Source organism: Pocillopora verrucosa, chromosome 5 (assembly GCF_036669915.1).
Source record: "Pocillopora verrucosa isolate sample1 chromosome 5, ASM3666991v2, whole genome shotgun sequence".
Taxonomy (NCBI): Eukaryota; Metazoa; Cnidaria; class Anthozoa; order Scleractinia; family Pocilloporidae; genus Pocillopora; species Pocillopora verrucosa.
Window position 1 is genome coordinate 26,154,058 of NC_089316.1, and position 26,680 is coordinate 26,180,737.

The window sequence follows — 26,680 nt, forward strand, 5'->3', positions numbered from 1 at the left end:
AATTCAAATGATCCTGGAAACACTTGCTGACAATGTATTTAACGAAAACATCTGTAAAATTGGCCATATTTCCTGTCCGTGACAGCAATTATCTCGTTTATTTAACTGGACGATCAAAGAGACATTACATTCCGTAAAGCACAAGAAAGTAGCTCCAAATGTGTTTTAAAAGAAGGAACAGGATACGATTAAGAAAAACCTGCATCAAGCTGGCATTCCAAGACAGCTGAAGTTAGCATTTTTTTAAGAGTGAGTATTTATTGTAAATGGCATCGTTGCGGCTGTAATACTTATTCTAATTTTTATACACTTCCATTTAGTATTGGGAAGGAGAGATTTCTCTAACAATCAAAGTTCCTTTATGTTGGTGATCATTTCCTTTAATCTCATCATCTTGGTGAGTGATTCAGCAGTAAAACTGTAGGGAGATATAAGATGCTGGTCACTCTTAGGACCTCTCTGGATTTAAATGGTTAACTGTTTCTGAGAGAGCATAACCACTTCCTAAGAATCTCGCAGAATGCCTGTCATATCATTTAAAATCTCCTCTGTTTCCGTTATTGCTGATCATAATCAGAACAATTTTTTTTATCATTTTTGTTGTATGACGTTCCAAAGAACGGCTGCGTAGAGGGGCAGTTGGTTTTTTTAGTTCTGCGTGAAAACTATTTCACTCAATAAAGAGATCTCGTGCTGCTGAGCATCTGTTTGATAATAGATTACAGATGACGACAAAATGTGGTAGTAACATGCGCCTCGTGTTTCACTGATTTTCTTACCCGATTTTGACGTATTCTTTGATCTATCATTGAACATGTACGCACGATAACATTGAATCTGTTTGTTTTGTAATATATAGATTTAGCCAAGCCTAAAAGCGGAGCTCGCATTTTTTTCTCCCGCACGTCCCAAGGGCACAACGCCTTGCCCCGGCCAGGACTTGAACCTAGGTCGTCCGACTCGGAGCCCAGTGCACTGACCACTAGACTATGGGACAAAGCCGTGGAGTTGGCGTGTCCGCGGTACAGTTGACCACGCATGTTAAATGTAGCACCTTGTACGGTCGTACGGTCGTACGGTCGTACATCCAAATTTTTTCGGCTTGATGGGCTACTACTATTTTGTATTATTATGGGGCTACGCTCTGCGAGCTCCGCCATAATAAATAATAAGATGCATGAAAAAATGTTATTAGTTCTGATTTGTTCAGGTCGTTAAGATAAATGCAGTTTTCAGGTAATTCAGTGCAGATTAATTCAGGGCATAGAAGTAACAAACCAGAATGAACAATTCCTCGAACTGTTTAGCCGGACTATGAACGTTTTGCGCGGTTGTTTTGACCGAACTCACAATGTCACTTGCAGGGTTTGAATAAATTATTTTTGCACTTAATGCGCGCGCTTTGCTTCTGCATAATCATAAGCTATCTCGTATTTTTTCATGCATATTATTAATAAGTAATCACATGATTTTTCTTGTGCAATTTGGAATAAATAAGCACTTGTAAATTTTGTTAGTCTTTGAAAAAATTTACTCGTGCTTATTAATTCCAAATTGCACTCGAAATTATTTGATTACTAATACGAAACAAAGACGTCCTGTGCCTCCCGAATGATGGCAAATGAAGACCGATTTGTTGAACAGTTTGTTGAATTGTATTCTTCATATAAATAGGTGAAAGAGAAGATGTCTCAAAATATTTGAATCGGGGTTCAAAAGTCAAACACGATTTAAAATTTAAACTTATGAGTGTATTTTTTGCAAAAGGCTAACCACAAAAACTAAGCCTCGAACTTTCCTAAGCGGGATAAAATCGAGGCGGGAGGTTGGATACCACTTAAAAACGGATTAATCACCGAATTTATTTTTTGATAACTCTGCATTGCGTCGTATCCAAATAAATTACCTTGAAAATGACTCTTCTTGCTATCATTTTATTATTTTGCGGTTAAACCGCGCAATTTCTCCGCTTTAATCTCCATATTTTGCGTTCAAAGTTAAAGTTATCATAATTTTGACACTCTGGCCCAGACCGTGTCCTCATTAATTCTTATTTTCTGCAGAAACACGTTAACTGACGGTATAAGGTTCTTAGGTCATTGGACTTTTACCTAAAAGTTTCCTCGTTTTTACCCGTTTATCAAAACTAAGCGTGCGTCAGTTATAATTGAGTTTTTCCGCGTTCAAAACTTTGACAATCCTTCTATAATTTTCACAATCTTTCTGTACAGTTTCTTTCATTCCCCTCGCCAAATAAAAACAGGCTAACATGAATCAAAATTTTCTATTTTCATTGTTCCCGAATACTTAAATTGTCAGCTATGTCCATTTGGTAAAAATAAAGCTTGATTTCTCACTAATAAATACATTTTATATATTTACATGGCGGTCGCAAAATTGACGTAGCTACTCGAGAATGCATTTCCATTGTTTTGACGCCTCATCTTGACTTATCTTGAATGAAGTGTTCGATAACATTTCTTCTCTTACGTACGTAACTGAAAGGAAATGCCATTTTGGCAATCAGATTTTAAGTTTGAGGGCTTGGCTCTGAAAAACGGTTGTGTTGCTATTGAGTGAAACGCACCTCATAAATTCACAACATCAGAGTCAGAAATCCTGTTATCATGGCAACTTCGGTAAAATTTTTGTATGCCTTCCGCCTGGTCGAAATTTAATTTGACCACTTGAAAGTGAACCCAACAGATGAAACGGACGTAAAGGTTACTTCTTAGAAAAGAGGATTTCGAGAAATCAGTTAAAAGACCGAAAGAAAACACACATGATTTCCGGCTTGCATATCGTTCCGTCGAGGAGATTAAACTTACTTACAAATTTTCACGTCGACCTTCTCAGAAAATATCGCTCTGTAGAAATGACAACAACATTTGTATTCCTTATCACAGATTTACGAAAGACGAGACCAAGGTTAAGAGTGTTTGAATTTGATCAATTATTATCCAGAGGCATCCGTAGAACTAAATATGCTCTGTAAAAAGATCAGCGTTCGGCTCCTGTAAGCATTTTGAAGAGGCATTCAGCGGACTTCGTACTCACTCTGGGGCAATTTTTAACAGAATACCAAGCAGCGGAAACGTTTTGTTTAAAAGCACACAACCAAACGATAAGAAGACTACAAGTCATTTAGTGGAATTTGATTATAACATAGCTTGAAAATTTGAGTTGCTATGTACACAAGGGTGGCGTGGAGAAATCTCTTTAAGAACAACTGCGTTGCAAATTTCACAGGTGTTTCATACATTTGCTGAGTTCATCGACATGTGAAGCATTTGAACAGTTGATACAGAACCTAAGTAGCTAGAGTTGCTCTCAGCTGTGTCTCGAGCAACCCTTACGGATCTTTTTTTCCTTCCAAACTTCCCACCTGTTCCATACATCGGCTGCATGCTGACGCATGAACTTACGGGCGAGGTGACCGCACGCACAACGTTTGGGTCATGAACTTAAATACCGCGTTTACTACGTGCAAGAATGGGCCCTAGTTGTATTGCTAGCCCTTTCTCGATATGCAGGAGATCAGCGTAAACCATTTGAATGAGTCTCGGAATTTTCTTCGCATTCTTGTTTCGAGCGATCTACCCAACCATGGGCTCCTGAAGGAAATCCCAATTTTCTCTCCTATTTCCCAAGTTTCTTTTCTTCTCTCTTTCCAAATTTCACCGAGATCTTTTTGAGCCTCTCTCCTTCCTTCCCTATTTCCCTATGGTGGGTTCTTCATACCCCCTTTCGATTCCCTAGGGTCCCTTTTCTTTCTCTCTCCCTTCGGCACCCCCGATTCATTCACCCCTCCCCTCAAAGTTCGTTATTCTTCCCCCTTTCCCCCCCAAAATCTCATGGGTCCCTTCTCTCTTACCCTCCCATTTCGGCTCTGTCGATTCATTCCCCCCCCGAAGTTCTTTATTGCCCAGTTCCCCAGGGTTAGAAAATAAGATATCTCCCCTGGGGTCCTCGGAGTTATTTATCTCCCCCCACTTAATTCCTTAGATTCCTTTCCCTCTCCCCCTTCGGAGCCGCCAATTCCGTCACCTTTTCCCTCAGAGTTTTTTAATCACCCCCCCCCCAAATTCCTTAGGGTTCTTTCTTTCTCTCCCCCTCCCCCCTTGGGCACTTCCGATTCAGTCACCCTTTCTCGCAGCTCTTCTTTTCCCAACTTCACGGCAGCGTAAAATATTAATCCAACCAGCAATTTGTTTAAAATCCTTAATAACATGTTTATTATAAATACAAATTTTTCGAATTAAAACTAATTTCTTTGCATGCAATGAAAGCAAAGATACCTTGCAGCACAGCAAAATATGGTTCTTGTTGAGTATCTCGTGACAGATTTAACACTAAAATACTTTTATTCTTTCAAAGTAGATTTTACAAGTAAATCTCAACACATTGTAAATTTACACTCCTTTTTATAACAACAATTAAAAGCTAGGACTTGACGTAATAAGCTAACTAGAATGCTTTCACAAATCAATAATATTCCAATATTCTAGTGCCTGGTGAAAAATCAGACAGCCGCTTAACAGACTTCTTGTGAGGTAGGCATTTTGAAGAGCAACGCACGTGAGGCGCGATTCCTCGTGAGTCGTGTCACAGGCGCGCAGCACGTGACTCTGGCTAAGACGGCGCTCAGAGGACTTGTTTGGTAGCGTGCACAGGAGTTCAGGTAAGCTAGAGTTTTACACAAGGTAATTTAATATTATCAACTGAGTTGAGAACGTAGATTGGCCACCGTAAAGAGTTTCAAAGCTGATGTTTCGCGCGTTAGCTCTTCGTCAGAGCGAAAGGCGAGAGGCGTTGTGCGCTCTGTTGAAGGGCGAATGCTCGAAACGCCAGCTATGAAACACTTTACGGTGGCCAAAATATGTTACCAACTCAGTTGATAATACTAAATTACCCTGTTATACTCTCCTACCGACGCAGCATCACGGTTTCTTTAGAACTTACCCACTTTATTAATTCGACTTTAACACAGCTGGGTTGAATATCTATTGATCATTCCAACAGCTGGCATAAAGCAGGTAATTTTAAGAAATAGCGACTAAAAAAAACCGTAAATAATCAATCCTTCAATTCCAAAGATCTAATCGTCAATTCTCCCCTCTAGCAGCAACACATTTCCTTGTAAATCATTTAAAAGAGTTCGGTGTTAGATCGAAGAAAACTACAACCTGATAAGTTTGAGGATTCTCATTGCCTATTTTCTAGACGACATTAGGACACTATGGAGAGAAGTTACGTGTTGATCACTTCTTGGAGTTAAGGATTTTAATTAAATCAACACTAGCGATCCTTTGCCTAACTGTAACTGGAAAAAAAACTAAAAAAAACAAAAGAAATTCTGGAGCATAACACCTCTTTTAGAGCTGCTTTGAGCAGCTTGGCTTAATCTTCAATACCTCAGTACTTGTTTACCCGACGTAAGTAAACGTTGCTTCGTCTTAAAATCCTGCTCCGGTTGTTTCTGCTAATCTGACGCGCACAATAGCTTGTCACGCATACCATTGCTGCGTGACAACGAAAATAACGACTGCAATGGCAACTACGAGGTAACAACATCACCGAGCAAGCAACCTTATTGAACTCTTACTTAATAGGAATTTTTTTTCCTACCGCAAAGAATTTGCCTGTTTTTCTCAAACGCCTTGACAAGTGCACAGGCGATGACGATGCTTCCTTCAAGGCATACAGTATTTTATATCATTTCCAACTTAGCCTTCGTTAATTTTCTTCGCCAAGCTCTTATTAACCAAGACATCGGCAATAAGCACGTCATCGTTCCCTTCTGAGGTGTCATAAAGCTCGAGTGACACTTTAGTTTCTTCGTTTGTCAACCGGCTACGATTAGCCACCAGGCCTCTTGGTTTAGCTACTAACTTCTTATCAGCGGTCAATTCTCCAAACAGGTCGATGGCCTCCTGTGACCAACTTGCTAAGTCCTCTCCTACTGGCTCCACCCCTACACGGGTAAAATAAACGGCTCGTCATACCCAGACTCTTTACACTCCTCACCATATTTTTTCACAGGCGATGAAAGTTAGGGGCTGATCATAATCTCTCACCTTAGGAAAGGGGGGTAGAGTCAAAGGATTTTGGTTGTGTCACGATAAGAATTTACTGTCCCCCCCATAAGGTTTTGTAACGGTCTTATGAACCCCCTCATTAACAGTTAATTAGCATTCAATGTCCCCCCCCCCCAGTCATACTCTGTCGGTGACGACTACTGCCCCCTCCGTTACCCCTAAAAACCATGTGATTCCCCCCCCCCCCCAACTCGTCGCCAGTCGCTTAGAGTGCTAAAAACGTGATAAGGATACAAAGAAGAGTCCCAGCAATCTGTGCAGTCGCTGGGCAGCAAAACTGATCACGCGATTAACATTCTATTAAATTTTTTCTTACTCAAAAGCATCTCTTCTTCAACAATATGTGCATTGGCCACAAAAGTAAAATCTTCGGCAGAGACAGTCAATGTCGTTGTGATCTTCCAACAGTCAGCGTTTTTGGTAACTTAGAAAAGGACGGGGAAACACGAGCGAGGTTACAACGCAAACACGAATATGCCATGTGCATCTCCTCTCTTCTCCTCCAATCGCTCTGACGAAGGGCTAACGATTGAAATGTCAGCCTTCAAACTCTTTACGGTGGCCAATTTACGTTTTTAACTCAGTTGATAGCTCTAAATTACCCTGTTATACTCTCCCACCGACGCAGCACCAAAGTTTCCTTAGAAACTTACCCCCTCTATTCATGCAAAAATTGTAGTCATTTACATACCGTGTAGGCAACCTTGAATAGCCATGGGCGGAAGCTCTCTGAACTCGTCTGGTAAAGCTTGTAAGTTGGTGAATGACACCAGACCAAAGTCTCCATAATCAGCAAAACGTACGCAAGTCTGGCAACAGGAATTAATGTAAACGAGCAAACAAACAATGTTTATATTAACGCCAAGGGATAGAGACGAGGTCTAGAAAAGAACAAACAAACTTGCTAATCCATTATTGTTGTAAAGACCACGGTAAACTGACCTGTTGGGGGGAGAATGAAGTATTGACCACCGCTCTGTACCACATGTCATCCTCGACATGATAAACTGCACAGAAAACACCTGGCCTGATATCTCTGAAAGGAGTTCGGCTTCTACCCTATGAAGGGAATACGAAATTTTAAAACACTTCAAATAAAGCTCTCCGCTTAAAAACGTGCCTGAAAAGATAACACCTTATTAGCTTCTTCTAAAAATAACCTTCATTTATCCTTAAGAAGTTTCGTTGCAGTTATTTTTTGGTGTGAGCGCACTACAATTCATGGAGTGGACCTACTGATCATGCGCGAACGAGTCGCACATGACTCGTAATCCTCTCCTGTGAGAAATTGAGTGAACTGTCACCACTTACTGTGTAGTATTTCTGCATTTTCTCTTCAAGCTCCTCCTTCTGTTGTAGGAGCTCCAAACACTGAAACTATAATGATACAAAAAAACATTACAAACAACAACAATTTATTCCAGCATCATCAAGCAAAGACACGGTATTCTGCGTCTATCAATCCGAAGCTTCAACATCTCCCTTCCCCAACAACTCCCCAGACATTTGAACTTTTGAAGACTGGTTATGTGTTATTGTACATCTATATTGACACAGGGTACCCATGCTCTCACCACAAACGTGCTGGGGTCAATAGCCTCCAGTATACAAATGTCCACCCACGGTTTGAAGAGGAGTGCTGTGGTCATGTTGCCATCATCTACTGGCCTACAGGCCTCTGTGGAGCTCTCTGACGTCACGCTGTCTTTGTCATCATCATTATATTCCAAAGCAGTGCTGTGAATTCTGATAAAAAAAAAAACTAAAGAAATTGAGTGCGCATTGAAAGGTAACGACAACTTTTTTTAATCACTTTGACACGACCATGGGAGAAGAAAATCTTTAGATTCCATTCTCTACCACTGAGCTAAAGAGAATTTGAAGGTACGCTTAACCATAAATAAGTTCATATGAAACGCGCATTTTTTATCTTTAGTAATTCACCTCAATGTCTGCCATACAATTCTAATGATATTAGTTCGGAAAATTTTGTATTAGATCAACTAATAATTCCCTAATGGACATTTTTCGTTATTCTCATCACTTGTCTGCCTGATATTGTATTGATATTGTAGGGAGAAATTCTCTCTTGGTCACTCGAGGGAGTTAAAGGGTTTACAGCACTTCTGAGAGGGTGAACCTCAAATTGCCAAGAAAAGGAGACGAGCGTAAGACCGAGGACCTTTGAAATCAAGTCTTACATAAACATTTTTTACATGATAGGCTGTATTGTCCATGCATTTTGATTCGTTTTCACTAATGATCTCTTGGAGGAAAGACGCATAGACGTCACCGTTAACAACATTTTGCTTCTCAGAGAGAGAGATGTTTTTCGTCTTTTCACGAGCGTGGGACAAAGAAAAAAAAGTCCCCATAAGGAATTGAACCTCAGACCTTTGGATTCCGCGCTCCGATGCTCTACCACTGAGCCACAGAGACTCTACGGTGAGCGAGGTCTGTTACAAAGTTCACATAACACGCGTCCTGCATACTGCTAGGATCAGCAATGTCGATAGCGTCATGTTTAGGAATGGAATAAGAGAGATAGTAAGTTTTGAGCTTGGTAAAGAAATAGAGAAAGATGTTTTTCGTCTTGTCACGAGCGTGGCGTGCTTCTTATCATTTAACACAAATAGATTCCGTGGGTCTATACAGTAAGAGATCACAGAGGGCGTCAAAATGCGGAAGGAACATTCAGTGATACACTCAGTTGAGCCATGTGTGCCCTTTGTTTTTCTTACCAAATTTTGACGTCGTCTGTGATTACTTATGAAACGGCAACATAGAATCTAATTGATACATTTTAAAACCAAGTCCCACATACCCAGCAGCAGCTGCTTCATCGTGTGTTTCTTTCTGTTCTTCTGTCTCTAATCCCAACACCTCTCCCACGTTTACTAAGGCATCTTCCTCATTCTCAGAAGAAATAAAAAGCCTCACCAAAGGAACGTCTGCCATCTGAACAACCTGAAAAAGAAACAGATACAGTAGCAACCAGTTAAATTTTTAAATTTCACGGAAGAAGTCACAATGTCGCGACGACGAGATAAACACTTGATTGCACTCACAAGCACAATTCAGCCACAGAAATAAACTTAACTATGCTAATTTGGTTTTAGCAACAGACTTGACAACAGACTTGCTAACTTAAACTGGCCTCCGTAATGAGTTTCCAAGCAGACGTTTCGAGCGTTAGTCCTTCATCAGAGCGAAGAGAATCTTAACTTTGTTCGGCTCCAGTCTCCGACAGAGGTAAGTAAGACCTGGGTGGTTAATTGTGTTTCTGGGTAAAGTCATAATATCGCCCCTCTCCACCCATGGGTAAATACGTCTCCAGTCCCCACGGCGAGTCAAAGTACAAACAACGAGTGCAATTGGTATCAGAATAAATTTTCATTCGCTTGAAAGAATGGTAATCGTGCCTACCATCATGAAAGAGATTTATTTGAAATATCTGTAATTCTTAAGTTCTAACCTCAAGTAATACATCCCTCTCAATGATCGTCTCAGCCTGTTCCTCTGTCAGGCCCTGCTACAAAAAATAAAAAGAACATTCAGTCAGGTAGGTCTAAGGAAAGAATAGAAAGTAGTTACCAGTCATGCCTTTTACCCCAGCGAGTTTTAAGACACTACTGTAAAGAATGCAAAGGAGAAAGAGTATAATATTTAACGCATACATGGAGTACCTTGTCAGTTCCTTCCAGCTTGCATTCTAACGCCTTTATGACAGATAAAAAAATAGATTCAAAAACACACTCCATAAATAAGTTCTCTTATCATATACAATACTACGTAAATTGCAAAAGAAGGAAATTTTAAAATACCACCCCTTCTTCACGTTTTAATTTTAATGAAGCTGCTTACTTAGAGGTAAGCTAAAATGAAAGAAATCACTGCAACAATGACAAAGGGCTGGCAGAAATACAAGAAGGAAGTTGGATGAGGAGGAAGAGGAAGGAAAGAGAGCGAGAGGGAACACAAGAAGGTGTGCGGGTGGGGTACCTCAAAGGGAAGACAGCGAGGTGGGAAACAAAAGGTAAGTTAGGGAGGGGTACCTGTGAGGGAAGAGAGAAAGAGAGGGGGGGAGGGGAAAGGGCGCACACGGACACAATGAGACAGGTGGAGTGGGTACCTGTCAGGGGAGAGGGTGAGGGAGGGAAACAAAAAGACAAGCAGAGAGGGGTACTGGTACGGGAAGAGAGCAGCAAGGGAGGGACACAATAAGGCACGAGGGTGGGGTACCTTAAAGAGAACACAGTGAGGTGAGAAACAAAAAGACAATTAGGGAGGGGTACCTGTAAGGGAAGAGAGCAAGGGGGGAATGGAACACAACAAGTGGAGTGGGGCACTCGTAAGAAGAGAGAGTGAGGGTAGGTGAGGACAAGTAGGGAGGGGTACCCGTCAGGGAAGAGAGCAGCAAGTGAGAGACACAATAAGACATGGGGGTGGGGTAGCTGAAAGGGGAGAGAGTGATTGGGGGAGACACGATAAGACATGGGGGTGGGGTAGCTGAAAGGGGAGAGAGTGAGGGGGGGGGGAGAGCACGGCACAAAGAGACAAGTGGGGTGGATTACCTGGAAAGGAAGAGAGTTGACATGACTTATGGCTCTTGTTGGTTCACGCAGACTTGCTAGTGGAAGTGCTTCTATGTTTCCAAAGTCGACATACTGTACTTCGACCTTTAACATATTACAAACAAACCACAGTTACAACCAAACACAATTAATGTCAGCTCTAATATCTCAGTGATGTTCAAAAAGTTTTCTGTGCCTACGTCACCTTCTCACAGAAAAACAAAGTTTAGAACTCTAATGAAATAAATGATCTGAGCCTCTGTGAAACAAAGAACCCAACCTCATAAGATAGAGCACTCAGCCCAAATGTACACCCTAACATCAGTGTGCATATTCTCCATACTGTTCTCTAAACATTTCCTAAGATGCTGATAAGGAGAATTTGTATAACAATCAAGAGCTGCTTGAGTTCGTGATGATTTCCTTAATTCTCATGATCACAGAGTGTGATTCAGGGGTGACATTGTAATGAGAAATTAGATGCTAGTCACTCTCAGGGTGATTCTTCAAGTGTGACTCATCCCAATTGAGACAAACAATGTTTTAAAAACTTGTCATGAATTTTAATATCGTCAATGTATAACTTATCATTTGGAACATGTCATCATCACTCTCTATAGAAGAAATACCTGTCTGTCTGGCAATACATTTGTCACTATGGCTCTGTACCAGACCCCATCTGAACATTTCGCACAGCACATTTTGTTTTTGTGGGGACTGGATACAAACTCAGCAGCCTTTGTTGGCTGAAAATCAATCAGAAATAAACACAATGATTACATTCCTACTTCTCCTAACTATTGGCAATACATTATCCAGAAAATAGCTAATTAGAAGAGATACCCTAATCAGTAGGAGGGTGTCATCAAATATTCTTACTTAACTTACTAAACAAAGGTTGAGAATGTTTATTATTTTGAAAAGTCACATTAACATGTTGAGGCAAAAGTATTCCAACAAAATCACTTTATTTTGATACTCATGTAACACTGGGCTAAAAAAAATATGTATATATATATATATACACCTTATTCAATGGTTTAATTTATAACATGGGCAGATATTTTGCAAGTTGCACACTATGTTTCCAAGCCTTGCATAGGCAGAGAAAAATGAGAGCAATGTGCAAAAGATCTGCCCTTGTTATGTGTTAAACCATTGAATAATGGATACATCCATAATTATTTCAATCTCTACATTCTATGATCCATTTAAGCATAGTATTGATCAAAACCGGCCTGCATGAAAGACAAAAACAGCAAAAGCAAAACCACTGAATTTTTTTTTATTTTGTTCTTCCACTTTCCATCCATATTTTTGCCATGCCCTACCATGCAATACTGTAGCATATTTTTCAAGTTCCATTGCCCTTATATGTGAAAATAGCATAATAGTGGAATACTAATTCTAAATCAAATTTACCTGTGAGTAATGTTCAGCAATGTCTTCCATAAGTTCATTCAACCTTGTAGTGCCCCCCCCAGGAATCTGTATGAACACATGACCCTCTGGTGTAACGTAAGTCACAAGTGCTTCAATTTGCTCACCAACCTAACAAAACAGAAAAATAATCCATGTCACTATATAGCATGGTAGTCCTCTGGTAAATCCTTGCTTGGGCATTCTGATTATTTCTTACTTGGTGTGTATTTTGCCATACAGACTGTTTCCACAGAAATGGCCACAAGCCATGTATTTTTGGTGGCAGAAGCTGGCAAATTCGAAGTAAACATGTTTGGTCCAATTGCCATATAATGATTAAAACTGCTTCCCTTCCTTTGGGTTTTGGTTGTTTTTGTATAGACCAAGTGCAGCAAGATCCTTATTGGATAATGCAATTGAAGAGTTTTAATTAGCTCAGCCTTCATGAGTTATGAGTCATTATACCATGCGCATGCATGAAAATGAGTTAAACCAGAAGTGTTTTTGTACAATGTAACATTCTGTTTGCTCTCACAAAATAAAGTTGGGAAGATTTATCTATACTTTGAGAGGTTTTTAATAAAACAATTATTTCACCTATGCTTGTTGGAAATACTACTGGAATAATTGTTAATAATGGGTTTACCCTGAACAATTACTTAACTTAGCGCCCCTCACTGAAATTTTCTTATTTTTAACATAACATTTCTATAAGTCCTCCTCTTTGATACTGTTACAGCTGTTACCTTGGGAAGGACTGGAGCCATATCCACATCTGGAATGACCAACCGCTGTAACATTGCATTGATGTTGATATCAACTTCGGAAGAAGTGTCATATAATTCTACTGATGCTGTATTTCCATCCCTACAGACACAAGAAAGAAAATGTTTAATGCATTACACAAACAAAATCCATTTCAGCTTGATAACTGAAGTCGAATTATACATGCATTTTGATTGGTTGTTACTCATGATCTATTGGAGGACAGATGCTCAGATGACATCACCATTAACAATTTATAATATAGCTTTACAAAAGTGCACCCTTTGATTGGCTAATATGCTCAATCCATTTGCCCGTGGGTTGCATGCTGACGTCAGTCTGTTTTGCAGTGCTGAAAGACTTTACTAACCCTTACACTTAAACTGTACATGCAGTGCACAAGTTCATACCTTTGTATAACTTGGGCCACAATATCTTTGTTGAGTGTCATGTGTTTTACTTTCAACAGAACTTCATCATTCTTTGTTTTAGGCAGTCCATGGAGGCTAACAGTGCAAGCCTTGGAAAAAAACAATGTGATGAGACTCAGTAGGTAGGTCTAGTGGTAAGAAAACCCACTGTTCACAAACAGACAAATTCTTACAGAAGAATTCAGCACAAAAAGAGTTTGAAGGTAACCTTACACATCAAGTAATTTTGAGATCATAGTGCTTAACTCCTCAACTCCCATGAGTGACCAAAACATGATTTTTTCCTTACAATATTAATTCAATGTCAACCAAATGAGCAATAAGAATAAAGAAAAATATCAATTTGGGAATAATTAGTTGATACAAAACTAAATTCTCTGAACTAACTTTATAAGAATTGTACAGTTGACAGTCAGAGAATTACAAATTTGATCCGGGAGTTTAAGGGTTAACCTGATTAGAACAATGTAGTCTACAGGATTAATCTCAATCCAGTATGTTTTGTTAACCTTTTAAATCCCATTGGAGACCGAGACAATGTTTTTCTCCCTACAATATCAATACAATGTCAAGCAGACAAGTCAGATGAGAATGAGGAAAAAATATAATTGGCTAACATGACAAGAATTATGTGTCAGAAAGCAGGGAGAATTACCAACGAGATCACAGGAGTGAAAGGGTTAACACTTGTCAGCTGGATGATGATTTATCCATTGGAGAGTGAGTTCTGCCCTTTAAACAACAGGGTCTTGTTGTTTTAGTCCTTTACTTACTTAAAACAGAAAAAAATTGACAAACTACGACAAAAATAATATCAGAAAAGTGGCATTATTTACTGTCCCAAAGAGAGTCTGCTTTTAAATCCAGCAACCAAGTTCCTGTAGTGCATTGAGCTCTGTTATATAAATATTGTTTGGAAAAATAACACCACAACCAGAAGAACTTATTACAAACCTGGAAGGGTAATTCCAAAAATCTGGAGGGAATACTTCGTAAGCTAGATATTGGTATCACTCCTTTGTCCCCGTAGTCCATGTATTCTATATGAGCCTTGTCTCCTTTTACTTTAAGAACCTTGACCCTATACCAAAGACCATCTGAATGGATGTCCTGTGAATATACTGCATATATGCTTCCAGGGATGGCTTTAACTGGTGCTAAATCAAACAAAATGTAAACAAGAGGACAGGTGAAAAGTTTAAGTAGAACTATAAATACTGTATTTAATGTGTAGGAGCGAAAAGGAGAGAGAGGTCAAAGCAAAGAAACCATGGAGCTTATAGAGTATGGGCTTTCTTATCTTCTTGTAAAAAAATGGAGCAACAATGGCAAAATTGGTGAAATGATGTAATGAAAATAAAGAACCAAAGAAAGAAAGCAAAGCAAAAAAAAAAAAAAAATTAAGGAATCAATGGAAAACAAAATCTAAGTGAGAAGGTATTTTTTTTCAATTTGTTTTTCAAACTTGTCGCACTCTATGTATTTTGAATGTCTTGGGAAAACTCAACTGACAATTGAAGGCTGCAATTGATTTTGGTTTGCATCTGATTGATTAAGACAGAGCCATTTTCGACTGAGTGTCCAAGGTAATGCAAGATTGTAATAGTTTTGCTTTATTTCACTATGTGATTAATCCAGAACACTTAGGCCACTCTCTCAACCAATCAGAAACTAAATACCTGTAAAAACCAATCACAACCCAGTCACCCATGTTTTACCGCGCTTTGGGAAGTTTGCTTGGTTTCACTCTGAATTCTAATTGGTTCTTATGAGTATTTCCCTCTATTCTGATTGGCTGATGTGATTACTTTGATGTCGGTTTTACAACTCTCAATCAAGAAGCTCTCTGGTGGCATGAATTTCCTAAACCAGTCACAACCGGCAAAGGTGAACCACTGCAATCCTGAATTGCTTTTGCAAGTTAACTAATAATTGCTCCTCTGCTTATATTCTTTGTTAAGGCTTGGCACAATAAATTTTCACAAAAAAGGAATGTTTGTGCTAACCTTCAGCAGTTGAATCATCATAGTGGCATGACATACTCTGTTCCAAAGCAAGTAGTTTCTCCTGAATGACAGAAATTGAAAGAAATACAGATCAACAAAATTATGACCAATTATAAGGAAAAGGGCATGAAAGTTTTTTTTCCTTAAAAGGGAATTCATTTACAACAGTTGTGAAAATTAACCCTTTACACCCCAACATCAGTATGCATATTCTCCATACTGTTCTCTATACATTTCTTAAAGTGCTGACAAGGAGAATTTGTTTACCGATCAAGAGCTTCTTTAGTTTGTGATCATTTCCTTTATTCTCATAACCTTGATGTGTGACTCCCACATGATGAATGAAAGGAGAATTTAGATGCTAATCCCTCTTAGGGTCAATGATAAGGGAGACATCTACATAATATAAAGGTCTCGAAAGTCTCTAATTTCTTGAGATACCTATAAAACACCTCTCACTAACTTGGTGCAAGGTCTGTACCGTAACAAATGGACCAATTACAAAGCATGTAGGCCATAACTTCAAGTGAAAAAAACAAGGTCCCGTAACTTACAGCTTGGATTGTATAAGTTTTGTACTCTACTTCTGTGTTGTTGTACAAAAAGGTAACAATGTGGGAGAGAGTAGATCATTTTAATTGCATCCACTGGGGTTCAAGTTGCATACTTGTCATTTTAAAATACTATTAATATGATCATTTGATAATTATTGACATCATTATATATAAAACCTAAAAGCAGTAGCTTAAAAATACACTCACTGTGTATTCTCCCCCTGATAGATTGACGCAAATGTTGTCTGTGCTGTGTACATTACAAACAAACACATCCAAAAAATCCTCATCAGGGATCTGTACTCTCTCTGGGAAACAAACAAATGAACACCTCAAATGAGTTAAAAATCAATACTTTCCCCTTCATATGTTTAAAATACATAATCAATTTGAACATGATTGAATGCTTGTCTTCTTAAATGACAAAATACACAGATTATTGCAGAATTCTCGATAAGTCAGGGAGTAGATGGGTATGTGCACAGAATTGGTGGCTCACAATTTGAGAGCTTCTTCCAGGGGTCTTGGAACATGTTCCCTGACAAAATATTCTCACAGGGAGTGAAGGGGTACAATGGCACATACATGCAAACACCAAATGCATAAATGTTCAAAAAATAACAGTTTGACAATTATTTAATTGTTGCATTGACAGAATGGTATCCTAAGTTGGGAGGTGAAACAAAGTTTTCTACGGCTAAGTCTTCATTAGCAACATTCTGATACAAACCAGGAATTTTTTGTGACTCATCATCTTTTGACGAGAGTCTATGTCTCAGAAAAGGCCTTGCAAAAGCAATTGGTTTTCTTTCCTCAGAATCTCCACCTTCTTTTCTACCCCTGGGGAAAAAATTATTTTGTTAGAACTACATGTACTATTAATAACCATGGACTAGAAAAGTGCACTTGAAAGTTAATCAATAATGAAAACCCTAATCAGAAATTAACATTATAAATGAACCTGACAGAAAGACCTAACTTTACCAACAGATCAAAACCGACCAATCATGACCCACTTCTGCCACTTGAGTCTTACAGCCAATAACATCACATGAAAACTGACAAATCAGTTAATACAAACTGGACTTTTGAACATTTACCTGACAACAACTATTCACCTGACTCTGATGATGACTGCTGCTCAGGTTGTTGAAATGTCACTTTTACCACACTTCTTCAAACTGATGATATTGCAATAGCCCTTGAGAGAATGGGCCATCTGACACATAAGCTCACTATATATTGAATCTGGAAAAATAACAAACCTGGCACTGTCTGAAGTGGACACTGCGCTAGTTTGACCTGATGATGACTCTGAGGATGTTGTTGTTGTTGTCACTGACACAAATGAATCTGTTGAAGAAGATGGAGTTACAGATGAGGTAGACACTGAGCTTTTTGTTGATGATGAGGTTGATGAACTGTCTGTATCCCTTTGCAACAATGCACAGCCTTCTTTTGCCAAAATATCAGCAACACTGTTCCCCTTTGAATCCACGAGGTCAACATACAAATAGTGGCCTTATGAGAGAAAAAAATCAAATCAACCATTGTAAGTATAAGGGATAGATCTTGTTTTTTCTCACTTAAAAACTTTTAATTCATATGTGATAACATTCTTAAAATTAGAGAAATATGTTTTTTTCCATCTTGTCATAAGAGTGGGACAAAGAAAAAAAGATCTGAGTCTCCATGAGGAATCAAACCTCAGACCTTCAGATTCCGAGCTCTGATTCTCCATATCACAGCCTCCTGCATACTGCTAGGATCAGCAATGTCAATAGCGTAATGTTTGTAGATAGAATTGAGAGATGGTTAGCTTTGAGCTTGGTAAAGAAAAAGAGAAGGATGTTTTTTTCATCTTTGTCACAAGCATGGGACAAAGAAAAAAAATTCCAAGTCCCCATGAGCAATGCTCTAACCACTGAGCACTAACCATTAACCACGACCCACTAACCACTAACCACAGAGACTCCACAGAGTGAGGTCTATTACAAAGTACATATGGCAGTAAAATTACTCACTAAGAAATTCAAAATATACAAATTTTGTATTCAATGTCTCAGATCTTTGCTTTGTTGAAATAAAGACCTCCAGTGATGATTACCAAGCAGTGTCAAGCCAAATGCCAACAAAGCAGGAAAATTAATTCTTTAAGTGACACTAACCAAAGCAACACATGTTATCAGCCCTCCCAGATGCAACCATTTCGGTTGACATGGCAAGAAGGAAAAAATTTCAGGCCACAAAATTTTCAGAGAAAGTCATAAAATGATAATTATAGTTTGCCCGTCAAATTCTTGATACTAACTTACAGGAGAATGTTTAGCAATTAAAGAGGAAAATTAACAATCAGATCTTGAGAGGTTATACTCTTAAGATTCTTTTAAGTAATTTCTAGGAGGAAAAATAAATTTTCCATACCTTCCCCTCTGACAACTCTCATATGCAAAACTTCAGATGCAGAACAAAGCTCCTGAAATCTCTCTATTGAGGCCGTGCTCCAGTTTTTTCCCTGTAAAATAAAAAATGTTTCACATAAACAAGATTTTTTTTAAGACCACACACTTTGAAATGCATTTTTGAATCAATTTTTTAAAATTTCTGTCACATAGCTTGAATGCAAAATTTCACCACTTAATCCTTTCTCTCCCAAGATCCCATTAGTAATTCTCCTCTCTGTCTGCTATACAATTCATATGATACAAATTTGGAGAATTTGGTATTAGTTTAACAGATTATAGGATAATTGATACTTTTCCATATTCTCATCACTTTTCTGCTTGATATTGTATCAATACTGTGAGGAGAAATTCTGTATTTAGTCAATCATGGGAGGAAAAGGAATAAGTTCCTTAATCTTACCCCACCAGTAGGGAGAGCTCCATCCAGTGCACATAACACAGCGATCATTGGCAGTTCTGCATGTTCTCTCCTCAGCATGCGAAGTCTTGATACTGGTAATATTTCATTGTTACCAAAGTCCACATAAATAACATGGGCCTGAGGGGTATCTCCTTGAGTTTTCATTTCTGTAATTCTTGCTCGATACCATGCATCATCCTCCGTGAATTGAGCGCAGCAAAACATTCCTTGTTTAAGTGAAGGTAAAGGATCCTTTCCATTGGAGGGATTCTGAGGAAAGTCATGATAGTCTTAAAATATCATCATCAAACCAAGAGCTAACACTCAAAACATCACCTTTAGGAACTCTTAATGGTGGCCAATTTAGACTGTCAACTCAGTTGTAAAACCAAATTACCTTGTAATACCCTCCACTGACACAGGATCACAGTTTCTTTAAAAAACTCACTCCCTACATTTATTGGTCTTCAAAATAGTTACCTACATTTCAATCCTTCAGTCAGGCTTATGGCAGGGCACAGGAAAAAATTGAACACTGAATACTGGTAGTAAAGTTGTTTGGGAAAATGAGGTTTAAGCAGGAATCATGTGGAATTGCATGACACCTTTGAAGAACCAGAACACTATTCTCATCATGATCAGCAGTAATATAAATTGTTTACACAGGTATTATGTGTAAACTGTCCACTTTTCCACTGTCCCATTAGTTCTCAAATTGGGTTGATTACAGTTTTGATTAACTTCATAATTTTGATCTTTCATTGTTTATGTTAAAAGTTGGAAGATTCTTATAATAAATGACACTTAATTTACCTGAAAAAATTCATTTAACTCGGCACTCAGAGCATCAAGTGAATCCCACGTGTGCTTGTAATGAACAAAGAAATGAGCTGGACTATCCACATGGGAAATAGAAACCTCAGTTGCAGTTCTGAAGCAAAATGAACAAACATTAAAAATAATCATAGTATTACTTTATGACTGAGTGGTAGGGACAGATGGAAAAATATTTGGCTCAAGGTTATGACATGAACCTAAATAATATGTCCTTATAAACAAAGAAGGATGCACTCTGGACAACTGTTTCATTTTAACTCACCCTTTTTCTGGAAGATCTTGCGGTCTCAGTGTATAAATTTCAATATGTTGTGGTGAACCTACACAAATTTCATAAAAAAGCGCATTTCAGTTTGGATCTAAGAAAAAACAGAAATTTAATACCAATGAAGGATTCAATCTATCTACTAGGAGATGCTAGTTTGATCACTGTCAAGTTCTCAGAACTTACATCATCAGAAATGTATGGCACAAGGTAAGGAGAATTCCTCTCAAGATCTTGGGAACAAAAGGATCAAAGGCACCCCTGGTTGATTAGTATTAAAACCTGCAAATAGGCTGCACCCATGTGTAGGCCACACCTCAGTTTTAAAATTAATTTTGGTGGAAAAAGATATTAAGTGAATTATGATTAGAAATCATGTAGCTGTCATAGAGAATACCATTAACCCTTTAACCCTCAGATCAAATTTGTAATTCTCCTTTCTGTCAATCATACAATTCTTATAATGTTAGTTCAGAGAATTTAGTGTTGGATCAACCAATTAACCCCAAATTAAATTTTTCTAAATTCTCATCACTCATCTAGTTGCTAATGTATTGATATTGTAAGGAGAAATTATATTTTGGCCACTCACGGGAGTTAAAGGGTTAAGAAAGAAAAGTTGTCAAATTTATAAAGTTAGCTCAGAATAAATCTAACAAAAGGCCACAGCAGCCTTCACTTGGGCTTCTCTCCATGATAGCGCTGTTGCTAAACAGAATAATGCAGTAATGATCAACCCTTTACACCCTAACATCAGTATGCATATTCTCCATACTGTTCTTTATACATTTCCTATGGTACTGATAAGGAGAATTTGTTTAACAATCAAAGCTTCTCAGGTTGGTGATCATTTTCTTTATTCTCATGGCCTCAATGTTTGTTTTAGGGGTGATTCTGATGGGAGAAAATAGTTTGCTAATCACTCTTAGGGGTTTTTGGAAGCTTTTGGAGCAGTCTTGCCCATCTCTGCAGCCAATCTGAGGATAAATATCATACTGATGATGGATAACATGAGGACACATGGTTCTTAATAAACCTTCAACCCCATAGACTGACTGGAATCTAATTTCTCATTACACTTTCACTGCTGAATCAAATATCACAGTCATGGGAATAAGGAAAACTATCACAAACTAAAGAAGATCCTGATTGTTAAACAAATTCTCTCAGTCAGCACCCTAAGAAATATATAGGGAGTAGTATTGAGAATGTGCACACTGAGGTGCGGCTGTAAAGGGTTAAGTTTTACTAATATCTTACCTCCATTAGCCTGATGTGGTTGTGTGTGACTGTCCTTTGGTTTTTCCTCCAGCTAGAAAGGAAGGGAGGGGTATTTTAGTCTAGCAGGGGACTATAATCCATGATACTTTTAGGAATCAAAGTTTACACATTATCATAGGATTCACAACAAAAGGCATTATTTTTTTCATGCCTGATTTTCACTAATACAGTGTTCATTACTAGGAAGATCCCTTCCATATTGCCTCTTTGTGTGCAGTTTTCAGATAAGTTTTTCATATATTTAAAGTCATTTATTCATCACTTCACAGGTTTATTTGAAACCAACATAGTGACCAGCTCCCAGTTGGTTTGTTAGCTCAGTTGGTAGAGAGGATAATTTTCTTTGTTCTTTTTAGAGCAAATTCTACAAAAAGAAAAATTATACTCAATTTTCCATCTAAACTTTCCAATCTAAAATCAGATTTCACACCAACCCAGGGTTATCTTAACCCAGCTTTGAACAACCCAGCCCTTGATTAAGAGCTTAAGAACCAATTTTTTTTTCTATTCTATCAAATGAGATTTTTTTATCAAGAATTCAACCTTGTTTATGCAATTTTGCTGAAATTCCTGTACATAAAATAAGATTGCCTGATCCAAAAATTAAAGAAGCATATTACACCAAAACTGCAGTAATTTAATTTTATAAACTCACCAGTTTAGGAGGATATACAATTATGTTATCTCCAGGAAACCTGGCAAGAAATTACATTTAAAATCAAAATCAGTGCAACTGGCCGACCAAAAAAATTGCATGAGTTCTTACAGAGAATTGCATTAAGTTCTGACTCATATCTTTCAGAAGCAAAGAAATGAGACAGATTTCTCTTTCCATCTAAAACTAACATGTTCTAACCAGCCCTTTAACTCCAATGATCTCATTAGAAATTCTCCTTACTGTCTGCCAAATAATTCTCATTATGTTAGTTTGGAGAATTTGGTATCAGATCAATTAGTGATCCCATAATTAATATTTTTCTTTATTCTCATCACTTGTCTGCATGATATTGTATGGATATAGTAAGGAGAAATTCTGTCTCCATCTCTCACAGAAGTTAAAGGGCTATTACTATGATTCCCTTATTACTCAGTACTACAAGCTATACGTGTCACACTGTAAATCAAGTGCTGGAGATGAGTGATTTACAATCTTGTCTTCTATCCTCTTGTCTTCTGTCCTCTTGTGTAATGTCCTTGACATCCCAAGTGGGCTATTACACCAGTAAACCAATAAAAATTAAGGATCCATTGCCATTTTAAAATAACTATGTGTTTACCGCTGCAATAAATGATAGGTTTTTGACCAATCAGGACACCCAATAGTTTCTCAGTTATTTTATAAAAATTATAATTGCAATTAATTACTTACACCTCAAATCTTGCTATGTGAGGTAGATGTTTCAGGTTTTCTAAAGTTTCACTGTGTAGTTCTTCATGGTATATATTCTTGTACTCTGCATGAATTCTCGTCAGCCAGATCCCTTTTGGTTTTTGCTCCAACATCTGCAGTTTAAAACAGGGCGAACTTTGAGCAATGGGTGAGCCCTCCCTTTCTTTACCTCCCAAGATCTGATTGTTAATTCTCCACTGTAGCTGCTACACATTTCCTTGTAAATTAGTTATGAGAACTTGGTGTTAAATCGAGATAACAACTTCTACCTGATAAGTTTGAGTATTCTCATTACCCATTTACAGAAGAATGTATGGGTATTGTAGGGAGAATTTACATGTTAATCACTTCTAGCAGTTCAAGTGTTAAGCCTATGAGGGCTTAAACAGAAGCCAAAGGAACATGGCCATTTACTTTTGAGGTACAAGGAATTTCTTAATAATGTCATAACAAAATCAGGAGAGCTATTAAGTTTTTCAGTGAAAGTGGGAAAGTTAATTTTAAAGAATTGAGACAGACGTCCTTTAATAGTTTTGGATCAAGGGAGTTTCTGGAAACAAGAGAAGATAAACAAATGATAAAGACCTTGCTCAATTCATTGTACAGAACAGGGAAAACCCCTTGTGAGGCATTTTCATTCAGGATTAGTATGAAGCAAATTCAAAATGACACTAACCTTCTTAATTCTGGAATAAATTTCCAATTCTGACAGGAGAGAATGATTGAGATATGCTTAAGTATCTTAAATACATTCAAATTTATCTAACAGTGACATAAAATCTGAGCCTATATCAATATTGCTATATATAATTGATGATAGTGAGATTTTAATATTACCTTCTTTACTTAAAGAGTCAACTTGAGCACTGGAAGAGTTTGACACTTTGACTGTACGCTTAGAAGATTCATTTTGATTATCATGGCCACTCTCAAAAGTCACTTCCATTCCTCCCCAATTTGGTCCACTTCCTGCAGTGTAAAAAGGCAAGTCCTAACTCAGAAATAATCCATGTTTGTCACAGAAATGTTTCACACCTTGATTATATAAAAAAAAAATAATAATTGGTCATCACGCATTCAGAAAGCTGCTGGTTTTTTCCTAAATATGTCTTTAATATATCAATCTCATCAACAGGCATTGATTTTTAAAAAAACTGTATCAAGAGAAAAATGCTTCAGTTTTTACTCCCACTCTTGACCCAAGACAAATTTCTGAAGCAGAAGGTAATGAAAGAAAGGAATGTATCACCTATAAGGCACATTACAATTAACCCTTTCACTCCCAAGATCTAATTGGTAATTCTCCGTACTATCTTCCACACAATTCTTATGATGTTAGTTCAGAGAATTTGGTATTGGATCAACTAATAATCCCATGATTGACATTCTTCTCTATTCTCATCACTTGCCTGCTTGATATTGTATTGATATTGTAAGGAGAAATTCTGTCTTGGTCACTTGTGGGAGTGAAAGGGTTAACTCCCCAAGGTGATTAACTTGTAACTTCTCCCTATAATATCCATACATTATTCACCAAAGGGTAATGAGAATACTAAATATTATCTGATAGAAGTCGTTATCTTAGTCTAACACCAACTTCCCCTTACAAATTTACAAGGAAATGTGTAGAAGCTAGAGGGGAGAATTAACAATTAGATCTTGGGAGTTAAAGGGTTAAAAACCAACTTTGTGGATCTAAAACTATAAGACATATATGGCAAATATTTTTGAGAATTGAGGTTTAAATCTTAGGAATAAAACGATTAACTCAACAAACCTTGACTTTTTGCTTTCTTCTTCCAGTTTTTCCTGTGAGGGGGCTCCTCTAAAATATAGCATAGTAAAGGTGAAGCTATATGTTCATTGAAGCTGTTATTTCCTTACAAAATGTAGATAGAACCAATACAAAACCTTCACATACAAAATTTGAACTTAATCCTTCTTTTTAATGCACATTGTGGTTCTGCCGTTGAAATATTTGGGGGCAAACTGGTAAAGGTATAGGTGGGGGCAAAACATGTTTTACTACAGGGGGCAAATTTGCATACATGGTATGGGGAAAATTTGCAATAAACTATGAAATCCTATGAAAAAGCATCACATAGCTGACCAGTGTAGGACCACACAGGCTGATGTGAGCCTGTCCAAAAACGAGAATTCTCGTCATGGACTAAAACTTAAAAGTGAACAAAAATGAGGAAATAAGTTTCTTTTTGGGATTGTGATTTTCTTGTTCTGACTCAAAGAAAGGGAGGAAAAATTCTTCTTCATTTAGAATCTCTTTTATAGATGCCCTGCATACACCCTTCTTGTGTCTCTGATTGTGTCTTAAACAGGTTCAAATTTTTTTTAAACTTAGCCCTCATATGATAAGATACTTATTGACTGAATTTAGTCACATCAGGCAGGAATATACTTGAATATAGGAGGTAATTTTCTAGAGAAACTGGGGTACTGCATCAGTGGGAGAGTATAACAGGGTAATTTAATTTTATCAACTGAGTTAATACAGTAAATTGGCCACCATAAAGAGTTTAAAAGCTGATATTTTTTAGCGTTAACCCTTTGTCAAAGCAAATAACACCTTTCGCCTTTCACTCTGACTAAGGGCTAATGCTCAAAATGTCAGTTTTGTAACTCTTTAAGGTGGCCAATTTACTTTACCAACTCAGATAATAATACTAAATTACCTAGGAATATATTTAGCTCTTTGTCATGCTTACAGTCCTGGGTCCATAGGTCATGACCTTAAGCCAAATATTTTGCTGCCCGCCCTCCTGCTCAGTCAATAAGAAATAGTTTTTGGAGATAATGATTCTTGCCATTTCAAATTGGCTATTTTCTTAATCAATTATAAAAAAGATCTTCCTTGATTTCTTCCTGCATAGAACTCCCCTCAAAGTAGCTGTGGCAAGATTTCTGCACAACCCCATAGTTTATCATGCATGCCAATCTTGGATAAAAAAAAAATCAATGAGGAAAACAATTGATTTCCTTTGGAACGACTGCTTTGGTTTGGAAGAGGATGGGGTTACACAGAAATCTATTACCAGTTACAAACACTTATACCTTGGCGAGAGACCACAGTAACTTGTCTATTATTTGACGCCATTCCATTGATCTTATTTCCACAGACTGCAGTCTGCTGAGGTAAACTTGCAAATAAACCTGGCTGTGATTTATTTAACTGAACTGTTCTGGAGCTATTTAGTGAAGCAGCCACCATATTTTTAGCTTGCTGCTGAATTTGTTGGGCAATTTGTTGTTCTACCCCATTCCTGTCTACAGATGTGCTCGTGCCTGGAGCCCTCATCATCCGAGGCGGAACAAACCGAGGTGTTGTACCAAATCGAGAGGGAGCTACTCCTACTCGGGAGGGTGCAACACCTACTCGAGAGGATGCTGCTTGCGGGGACTTCCTTACCGGGGCCCTGTGTAGAGCCACTGATCTCCCCACACCCGATTTGTGCATCGACGCATGTACCGGCCGTCTGGCCTTTGCTTTCGCTTTCCTTTTTGGCTTCTTTTGCTTTGCAATGAGTTTCGCTACGTGTTTATCCGCCTCGCTTGGAACTCCGTGCACCACATATTCTCCATCGGCATCTCTTGAAAGGGTAGCAACTTCTGGAATGCTCTTAATGTACTTTTCGAGGCTTGAGAAGCCCATTTCTTGGTAGGGAATTGCGGAGTAAGTAATGCTTTTGTATTCCTTGTCTAACCATCGGAGTGCAAGTCCAGTGCGACCCACACTAACGAGGACAGAACGCAACATGATATCGGTTTTCCTCTTCAGCTCTTCCATTTTCAAACTCGAAAAGAGCTAATTTTGAAAATTAATTCACCATTTGTTAGATCAATTGTGGAAAGGAGAGGGTTGCAGTGGCAAACTTGATTTGTTTCCAGTTAAGTCAGTCAGGGTTCGCGGCAAATATGGCGCCGTTCTGGAAACGTGAGGTACTGGGCCTTTATGCTGAACATTTTACCACCCTCCCTCCCCTACTGGTACCTTTATATCACGTTACGATGAAGAAATTGAAGAAATTTCCCGAAGAAGGCTGCCTATTCAGACAGAATGCATAGAAATAGCACTTAACCTTATCAAATAGGAAAAATTTTATTAGATTAAATTTCTGAAAAGTTTATTATAGAACATCTAATGACAGTTTTAATTCCTCCTACTCCTTCCCAAAAC

General features: G+C 38.1%; 1 protein-coding gene across 2 annotated transcripts; it reads right to left on the minus strand.

The window, feature by feature from the left end:
* Positions 1-4,240: 4,240 nt before the first annotated feature.
* Positions 4,241-26,421, minus strand: LOC131785581 (tudor domain-containing protein 7A). Of its 2 annotated transcripts, none has more exons than XM_059102498.2 (29): positions 25,558-26,421; positions 24,266-24,313; positions 23,326-23,457; positions 23,165-23,193; positions 22,468-22,601; positions 21,754-21,793; positions 21,078-21,129; positions 19,815-19,872; positions 19,529-19,646; positions 18,716-18,985; positions 18,275-18,365; positions 17,116-17,371; positions 16,581-16,690; positions 16,058-16,158; positions 15,297-15,357; positions 14,245-14,447; positions 13,270-13,379; positions 12,841-12,961; positions 12,095-12,223; positions 11,302-11,418; positions 10,673-10,777; positions 9,785-9,817; positions 9,574-9,627; positions 8,923-9,065; positions 7,673-7,844; positions 7,410-7,475; positions 7,041-7,157; positions 6,790-6,907; positions 4,241-5,974 (listed from the first exon to the last, which is right to left on the minus strand). In XM_059102498.2, exons 1-29 carry the CDS (start codon positions 26,288-26,290, stop codon positions 5,727-5,729), a joined length of 3,969 nt encoding a protein of 1,322 aa, XP_058958481.2. In that variant the 5' UTR covers positions 26,291-26,421; the 3' UTR covers positions 4,241-5,726. The 2 variants fall into 2 exon arrangements, with proteins under 2 accessions (XP_058958481.2, XP_066023180.1); XM_066167083.1 differs by having other exon boundaries at positions 9,574-9,630.
* Positions 26,422-26,680: the final 259 nt, after the last annotated feature.